This window comes from Primulina tabacum, chromosome 8 (genome assembly GCF_025594145.1).
Source record: "Primulina tabacum isolate GXHZ01 chromosome 8, ASM2559414v2, whole genome shotgun sequence".
Lineage (NCBI taxonomy): Eukaryota > Viridiplantae > Streptophyta > Magnoliopsida > Lamiales > Gesneriaceae > Primulina > Primulina tabacum.
In genome coordinates this window covers 21,966,949-21,976,627 of record NC_134557.1, presented here as the reverse complement: position 1 = coordinate 21,976,627, position 9,679 = coordinate 21,966,949, and the positions used below count along the sequence as shown (strand labels likewise).

The following is a 9,679-nucleotide window of genomic DNA, read 5'->3' as shown; positions in this document are numbered from 1 at the left end:
TTTCAGGGCTTGCAGATGCTCATAAATTCCTACGAGCGAGTGGCTCAAGTGGCCAAGGAGGCAAATGCTCAGGCTACCTTGGCTCGGGAGATGCATGCTAAACTTCAAGAGGAGGTGGGTCGTTTGAATGAGCTTCATGAGCATGTCTTGGCTCGGGAGAAGGCCTGCTGGCAACAGCAAATGGACTTGGCTCAAGCGGAGCTTGCTGAGGCTCGGGCAGAGCTGAAAGCAGCAAGGGCAGAGGCAGAGTCCCCCCGCGTCCAGGCCGAAGACCTCCAGGCTGCTGTGACTCTCATCAAGACTGCTCAGGAGGAGAAAATGGCCAACTTTTTGAAGTCTCCGGAGTTTAAGAAGATGGTAGCTGATAAAGCCTTCCCTTATTTTTAACAGGGCTTCAACAAGTGCCTCGAGCAGTTCGAAGAGGCAGGCCTTGTTCCGTCTGACCGGGAGGACTTTCCTGATTTTGAGAAGGCTGCTGCATCTCTCCCAGAGGAAGAAGAGGAGGACCAAGGCCGAGATCCCAAGTAAATTAGGACGTGTGGTTTTTCTTTATTTCCCGGGCTTCCGGGCACCTTGTAAATATTTTTCTTTTCAATGAATGTTCTTTTTTTCTTGCATTTGATAGTTACTTCAAAACATTGAGTTGCATTCGGTAATAACTTTGTGAATTTTATCGATTGTTACTCAATCTTCCTTCACAAAACATAGACCCATAAGTGCAATAGGGAATTAGTCTTGACAAGTAATAAGGGTGCAAGTCATTAGAATGGTTATTGGGCTGGGTGGACGACCAGGGTACGGATCCATGGACTTTGTGGATAACCAGGGTGCGGATCCTTGGGCCAGGGTACGGGTCCCTGGGCTTTGTAGATAATCAGAGGTGCGGGTCCCTGGGCTTTCTAGATGACCAGGGTGCGGGTTTCTGGGCCAGGGTACGGGTCCCTAGGCTTTGTAGATGACCAACCAGGGTGCGGGTCCCTGGGCCAGGGTACGGGTCCCTGGGCTTTGTAGATGACCAGGGTGCGTGTCCCTGGGCCAGGGTACGGGTCCCTGGGCTTTGTAGATTTTTCTTGAACCATTTCTTTATTTGATGAAGAAATAATAGATACACGGGCTTTTAAACATAATATTTCATTAAATGAAAAGCATTCCATGGCCTTTTGAGAGTGTGTCCCTGAGAATTTTCGAGATAATAAGCTGCACCTGAGCTAATTCTTCGAATTACTTTGAATGGTCCTTCCCAACGAGCTTCTAATTTGCCCACATCGCCTACGGACTTGATCTTCTTCATAACCAGGTCCCTGACCTGAAAATTTCGTGGCCAAACATGCTTGTTGTAGGACTTAATCACCCGGCTACGATAAGCCTCCATTCGAGTGGCTGCTCAGTCTCTTCTTTCTTCCACTAAATCAAGTTCAACGGCCCGGGATTGATTATTGTTGCTTGGATAAGATTTTACCCGAGTAGAAGATTGCCCAATCTCCACTGGTAGGACTGCTTCTGAACCATAGACAAGGCTGTAGGGTGTTTCCCGAGTAGATGATCGAGGCGTAGTTCGGTATGCCCATAATTCACTCGGTAATTCTTCTACCCAATCTTTACCTTTCCCATGGAGCCGGGCTTTCAATGCTTGCACAATGATCCTGTTAGTTACTTCAGTCTGGCCATTAGCCTGAGGGTAAGCTACTGAGGTGAAAGATTGAATAATCTTCATTTCTTTACATCAGGAGGTGATCTTCTTTCCCTGAAATTGTCTTCCATTATCTGAAATTAATCTCCTCGGGATGCCATATCTGCAAACAATATTCTTCCAAAGAAATTTTATAACTTCATCCTCGGTAATCTTGGCTAAAGGCTCGGCCTCTACCCAGTTGGAGAAATAATCCACAGCCACAAGAAGGAATTTTTTCTGTGCTCGGGCTATGGGAAAGGACCCACAATATCAAACCCCACTAGTCAAAATGGCATGATGCAGAGATTGGTTGCATACTTGCAGCTGGGCAATGGTGAAAATTAGAATGGTGTTGTCAACCATGATATTTTTGGACAAGTCGGGCAGCATCTTGATTCATCCGGGGCCACCAGAACCCGGCCAAAATAGTTTTCCGAGACAGAGCTGTTCCACCGAGGTGTTCCCCACAGCATCCCTCGTGTATTTCCCGGAGGACGTACTCTATCTCGTCTTCTGATAAGAACTTGAGTAATGAGCCCTGATAGGATCGCCTGTACAAAACATTATTCAAAAAGACGAACCTGGGCACTTGTTTTTTGATTTTTGCGGCCTGGACTCGATCTTCTGGGAGCTTCTCATGTACTATGTATTCCACGATCGGAGTCATCCATGAACTTTTCTGGACCAGGGGTATTTCCTCTTTAATAGAGAGCAACATCCGTGTGAAACACATGATTTCCCGGGTGCTTACTTCGGATATGGAGGTGGCCATCTTGGCGAGATTATCAGCTTCCCCATTCTCTTCCCGGGGGATTTGTTCAATTCTCTAGTCGGTAAAAGTGGCAGTCCGGGCTGTGATAAGTTTCAGGTACTTGAGCATTTTTTCATCTTTGGTCTCGTAAGCACCTTTAATTTGTTGTGCCACCAAGTGAGAATCAGAATAAATAATCATTCGGGAGGCCCCAACTTCCTGGGCGGCCTGCAATCCTGACAGAACAGCTTCATATTCAGCCTCATTATTTGTGACCCGGGAATCAATTCTTAGGGCAAATTTGATCTTCTCCCCGGATGGGGCAACTATGACCACGCCAACTCCGCATCCGGATAGATTTGAAGCACCATCAACAAAAACTCTACATACCTCTTCTTCTGCTGGCCGGACCATCTCTATTAAGAAATCTGTTAAAGCATGGGCTTTGACAGCAGCCCGGGGTTGATATTCAATGTCGTACTCTCCCAACTCTATTGTCCATTTGACCATTCTTCCTAAGACTTCTGCACGTGTCATTATTCTTCCTAGCAGAGAATTGGTGAGGACCACTATTGGATGGGACAAAAAGTACAGCCTTAATTTCCGAGCAGTCACCACCAGGGCTAGAGCTATTTTTTCCACTTCACTATACTTTAATTCTGCCCCTCGGAGGGCATGACTGACATAGTACACGGGCCTCTGATCTATCCCTTCTTCCTTGATGAGAACAGAGCTAACAGCATGTTCAGTGGCAGACAGATAAACCCATAGCTTTTCCCCCGGCTCCGGATTTACCAAAACAGGCAACTCGGCTAAATGCTTCTTCAAGTCTCGAAAAGCCTGTTGACACCCTTCATCCCAACCAAATTTCTGGGCCTTCCTGAGGACTTGAAAGAAAGGATAACTCCATTGAGCAGATCGAGAAATGAATCGGGATAAAGCAGCGATCCTCCCGGTCAATTTCTGTACCTCTCGAGCAGATTGAGGGGAAGGCATATCGATCACAGCTTTTATTTTTTCTGGGTTGACTTCAATTCCTCGGTACATGACCATGAAACCCAAAAATTTTCCACTCTTGACCCCGAACACACACTTGGCCGGGTTGAGCTTTATTTCATATCTCTTCAATGTGGCAAAGGTTTCTGCCAAGTAATCAATAAAACAAGACATCTCTCGAGTTTTGATCAAGATATCATCTACATATACTTCAATATTCCTGCCTATCTGTTTCAGGAAGACTTGATTCATTAAGCGCTGGTATGCGGCCCCAGCATTTTTTAATCCAAACGGCATGACCCCAGTAGCAAAAGGTGCCTCCAGAAGTGATGAAGCTGGCCTTATCTTGATCTTCTCGGGCCATAGGGATTTGGTGATATCCCTGATATGCGTCCATGAAACTTTACAACTCGAAGCCAGAAGTCGAATCCACCAACTGATCAATCCGAGGAAGTGGGTAACAATCTTTCGGGCAAGCTTTGTTCAAATCCCGGAAGTCCACACACATCCTCCACTTCCCTGTGGCTTTGGGAACAAGGACCACATTAGAGAGCCATGTGGGAAATCGGACCTCCCTGATGTCGCCGGCCTTCAGCATTTCCTTCACCTGCTCTTCAATGATTTTGTCTTTTTCAGGCCCAAAATGCCTTTTCTTCTATTTCACAGGTCGGGATCCAGGGATGATGTTTAACTTATGCTCGGCTACTTTGGGTGATATTCCCATAAGTTCTTGTTGAGACCATGCAAAAACAGAGATATTAGCTTTTAAACAGGTTAGGAGTTTTACCCGGGTGGAAGCTTCAAGGTCTCGGGCCACCTGGATACTTTTCCCCGGTCCTACTTCAACCACCTCCTGCTCATCTTCCGCAACAAAATGTACTTCCTTCTCCTCTACATCTCTTGCTGCCTGAGCCATCCTCTTCCCTTTGTCCTCCCTTCTCGCCTTCTTCTGGTCTACTCGGACTGTTTCACCATAGCATTTTCGGGAAGAGGGTTAATATACCTTAACCTCTCCAACTTGTCCTCGTATTGGGAACTTGATCTTCTAGTGATAAGTGGAAGCTACAGCTCTCATCTCGTTCATGGCTGGCCTTCCAAGGATTATGTATACGAAGATGGGGCATCTACTACAGTGAAAACCGTCTTAACTGTCTTCCTCAAGTCTCCACTTCCAAGTGTTAGGGGTAGAGTGATCTCTCCTTCAGGGTATACAGCATTGGCCTGCAAAGCAGAACAGAGCAGTCTCAACTGCCTCCAGCTGGTATTCATGTAAATCCATTTGGACCAGGGCTTCTTTGAAAATGACATTAACTAGAACTCCCGTTGTCCACAAAAACTCTCAAGGCATCATAATTAGCGAACCGGGCCTGAATGATCAGAGCATCATTGTGAGGTAGGCTGACTCCTCTGAGGTCTTCTGGACCAAAACTAATAATCGGATCATTCTGCTTCCTCCCATCAACTTCTAAACACACTCTTCTACTTCTTTCTTTCTTGGCCCGGTTAGAATCACCATCAGTAGATCCTCCCGAAATCATTTTGATTACTCCCCGGTTGGGGGGAAGGTCCTTCCTTTCTATTTGTCTGCCCCTTTCTTCCCGAGAACTCCCTTCTGTTCTCCTGCTTCCACTTGGGATGCCGACCGATCTTTTGGGAGCGTTCGGTCCAGGTCGTTGTGATATCCAAGGCGGTGACCTGGGCTCATTCCGGGAAGGGCGGGATTCCGGCTCAGAATGCTTTTTAAATCCTTTCCTTAGGGTTCGGCATTCATTCGTATTGTGAGAGCACTCTTTATGGAGAGTGCAATATCCTATCTTCTCTGATCCGACTGGCCGGGCTATGAGACTAGGAAGTGGGGCCACGTCCGAGCTGCACTCTTGAACCTCCCTACCCCGGGCATTTCTCAGGGGAACATGAGAAAGATGCCTGGAACCATTCTTCTTGTTACTTCTTTGCTCAGGCCTGACAACCCGATCTCCCCTTGCTCTCTTTAATGCTTCTCTCTTCTGATGCTGGGCCTCTTCCATATTGATGTATTTTTCTGCCCGGGACAAAAGATCTTCGAAATCCCCGGGCAGTTTTTTGGTGAGGGAGCGGAAGAAATCCTCTTCTAGCAATCCTTGCGTAAAAGCAGTAGTTTTTGTCTCGGGCGCACAAGCAGGCACATCTAAGGCCACTCGGTTGAATATTTTGATATAAGCTCTGAGAGTTTCGTCCTGGTGCTGCTTTACCTCGAATAAATTGAAGGCAATCTTTTTATATTTCTTTCTACTGCTAAACTGATGTAAGAATACTTTCTGAAAATTTTCGAAAGAGCGAATACTCTGAGGAGCTAACCCCTCGAACCATCTCTGAGCCGAGTAGTCCAGAGTGGTTAGAAACACTTTGCATTTGATCTGATCTCCATAGCAATGCAGCATAGCCATGTTTTCAAACCTAGCAAGATGTTCTTCAGGATCAGAGCTACCATCATATTCCTTGACTTTGGACGATTTGAAATTCCCGGGAAGTGGTTCCCGGACGATGGCATCATCAAAAGGACAGCCTTTAACAACCCGCGAACTACTTTTAGAACCAACCTGCCCCTTCAATACCTTCACTTTTTTCCTCAATTCTTCCAATTCCTCCATTACGGTACGGGACTTAGAACCAGCACTGGATTCCCTTTCTTCCTCCCTTCTCTCCTCTTCTCGATTTTCTTGACCTTGCTCTTGCTCCTCTTCTAGTCGGGCAGAATGGTGGGGATCTTTCTTTTTTCTAAGGCTTCTTCTACTACCTTGGTTATTCTTCTGGCCAACTCTTCACTTGTCAGATTAAAGGTAGGCGGGGGTACATTGGGGGGCGGGCCGCCCGCACCAGAAACATGGGTGTTGTTTTCTCCCTGAACCCGGGAAGTGTCTTGATTTGCTGTTCTTCTAGTAGGAGCCATATCAACGCCTCAGAACTCAAATTTCCCACAGACGGCGCCAATGATGCAACCATGGCGAAATGGACGAGTCGGGTCGAGAACTCTGCCGTGTAAACTATCAAAATATCAAAGAAAATATGAGTTGGACGCATGGCTTGAATCTCGCAACTCCTCGATCCGATTTGTGAGATCTGCGAACAGAAAGGTAACCACGTGAATGGGCGCCGGAGGGGTGTCCGGCGTAACCACTCCGATGCTTAAGTCAGCAGGGTACTCAAGCAATAAAACCAATGCAGTCAAGTGATGGCTGTGTGATTGGTGTGGAGAGTAAATGAGAGTATTAAATGTGTGAATTAATATCTGAATAGATATTAAATGCAAATAAAGAACCTGGTATTTATAGTAGAGGATGCAATGATGACCTCGTTTCTCGTGTTTGAGCATTAATTATAATTGGATGGCTGATTATACCCTATTGTTCTGACATGTCAAATCTTGTACTAATCACATCCAGCCTCCCTGTTTTTATCAACCATTAATGTTATTGTCAGAGATAAGTCGGCTGTGCATGCTCTACCAAGTCGGCGCCATTAAATGCTTCACTCATATCGATGTGGCCAGGGTAAAATACTTTTTGGGATTTCTTATAAGAGCCCAGGTGTATAACGTCTCGGGGAGGTTAAGTTCCGGGTGCTCATATGGCTCGGCCTCTGACTGACCGGCTCTCCCATGGATTCTTCCAACTATCCTCTCTTTATCCCGGGCAATTCCATGACTCAGGTGGTGATCCATCTCCTCGCTTTATTGGCCCGGTTAGAATCTTTTATTCTCCTGACCTGGGCATCATCCATGGATATGCTTCATATCCCGGGACGTCCCGAGAACATCTATGACCCGGACATCACGGGATATCATCAATAATAAAAACTTATTACAATTATGCTTCAGCCTTTGTATGTATATTAACAACAATTTACAATATTTTATTTAATAATGAATTAGTTTCTTTTAAGAATGATATAAATTGTTAAGTTGTGACTTGCAGTATTTATTTTTTGTTTCTAATTTATTATTAAAATATTATGTGTGATATAACTTTGATGAATGTATTAATTTTTTACCCTTTTTTGCGTTGTTACTAGAATTTAATACTTGCATGATGCTTAGTGGGTTTGTAAGTCTAATCCAAAATGGACCTAGCCGATTTCGAGTTGGGTGGGACGGGTCCCATTTTTCCCTTGGGGAGGCATGTCTTAGTCTTGGACAAACTTAGACAAAGTTATTTTTTATATACGGTTTTATGATTTAAAATATAAAATTTATAATTTTTTTTTAACTCGGTTTATAACGTCTAGAAAATCTGAAGGCCCACGTAAACCACATGCATGCAAGTTATAAAATTTCTTATGTATTTTAATTGATTTATTTTAATTGCATTTAGTAAATTTGGTAGGACATGTTTAAATATTTAAAATATGGTTTTAAACTAGAATGTATAAAACTGTGTTTTAAAGGTTATTCGAAATGCGATCGAAGAACGGAGACAGGGGGCTATATTAGGGAAAATATTTTATTAAATAGTTATTTTTAATTGTTTAAAGTGTCATGTATTTTAAATGAAATTTTCGAATATGAGGTGTTTTGAGATGATTTTACATGTCGAGTCGTATTTTTAAACAATATTCGATTTTAGACGAAATATGAACTTTTCGATAACTCGGGTATTATTTTCACAAACTTTCCTAAATAAAATATTTAAATATTTACTTAAGGGCTTAATGAGCCTAATAAACCTTCATCTAGGCTTGCACTTGAATTTTAGTTAAAATAAAAAGCCATAAAATCCTAAAACTAAACATTAAAACTCACGCACACAATACCTAGGAAAGCTAGGACTCTCTCATCAGCACACACAACACTCATCACACGTAAATCTGGGAGGAAATTCAAGCAAGATTGAAGGAAATTCAGCATAGGGTCTCCTCCACTTCAAAGTCCTCGCATCGCAAGCCTTCTTTCGTTCGTAATATACGCAAAGACACGTCTTAATATCTTTTTCTCATCTTTCACACCATATTATGTATTTGACACATAATTGCATGGAAAAATGATACGCTTTTTATATTTTCGTTTTTATTATATGTCATGCACAAAACTAGTGTTTTCATCTTTTAAAATTCTTCCTAAGGATGCACAAAAGGGCTGCCATGGTAGGGGAACTTGAAGGGATGTTTTTCCACATGTTTAAGGGTCCATAGACGCGTGATTAAAGGGATGGACAGTAGGGTAAGAAGGCTGGACGAAAATATGGGTTCTAGAGTGCTAGGGTTCCAGTTTAGGGTTCCTTGAATGGTGGGGATGCCGGGTGCTGTTAGGGCATGTCTAGGGGTACTAAGGGGGCTGAACCATGGTCCTAGATAGGCTACACGATGGCTGGATTGAGGCTACGTGGCTGTGGTCGTGAGAGGTGGAGTTGAACATGCAAAGGATCAGGTTTGGGGGTTCGTATTTCTAGGTCTTCTAGGATTGGTCCAGTAGGGTCCTTAGGGGTTATTCATGGTCCTAGGAGGGTCAGCTTTGGTCTGGACATGGCTGTTATGGGCTGGAGTTGAAGGGAGTAAGAGTTGGCAAGCTAGGGTTTCTTTCGAGTTTGAGCAGAAAATTCCAGCAAGTTTATAGGCTTGTTCAAGGGTTATAATTGGCTTGATTTGGGTTGAATATGGTTTCTTTAGGTGTTATAAGCTTTGGTTCAAGTTTGGTAAAGTTTGGTTAAGCTTCAAGTCAATACGTGTCAAAACCAGGATGTACATCAAAGCTTTAGAAATGATTTGGGAAATTTGTCGATGGGCATAAGTTTACGTCTAAGGAATATTTATAGGAGTGTTTTAAGATTATATGTTAAGTTTGGAAAGATTTGGGACGTCGTTTCATGGTCTAAGGATAAATACGAAAAGTTATGCTTCTATGGATAAAATGGTCATTTTATACATGAAAAATGTTAGACGTCCTGGCAGTGTCTTGAATGCTTTAAATAATGTTAAAATTTAATTTTAAATGTTTATTAAATTATATGATGAAACGTTAATGCTAAAATACATGTTGCATGCTTGGTTTAAAAGAAAAAATAATTTATATATTCATGAATTTTATAAGTGATGGAAATATGAAAAGTGAAGGAAGTGAATTGATTGTGACTAATACGATGATACGATGATATTATTGGAGATATCGTCAGGGAAAAGACCCAGAGGAACCTCGTTTACGGGAAAAGACCCCAGAAGGAGCCCGGTGATCGTATTTCCATGGACATGGTATGATGATATGATAGTCCAAAACTCAATTGAAGGATGAG

General features: G+C 43.4%; 1 protein-coding gene across 1 annotated transcript; it reads right to left on the bottom strand.

The window, feature by feature from the left end:
• Positions 1 to 1,117: 1,117 nt before the first annotated feature.
• Positions 1,118 to 1,714, bottom strand: LOC142554640 (uncharacterized). The gene is made up of 2 exons (XM_075665305.1): positions 1,460 to 1,714; positions 1,118 to 1,306 (listed from the first exon to the last, which is right to left on the bottom strand). Exons 1-2 carry the CDS (start codon positions 1,712 to 1,714, stop codon positions 1,118 to 1,120), a joined length of 444 nt encoding a protein of 147 aa, XP_075521420.1.
• Positions 1,715 to 9,679: the final 7,965 nt, after the last annotated feature.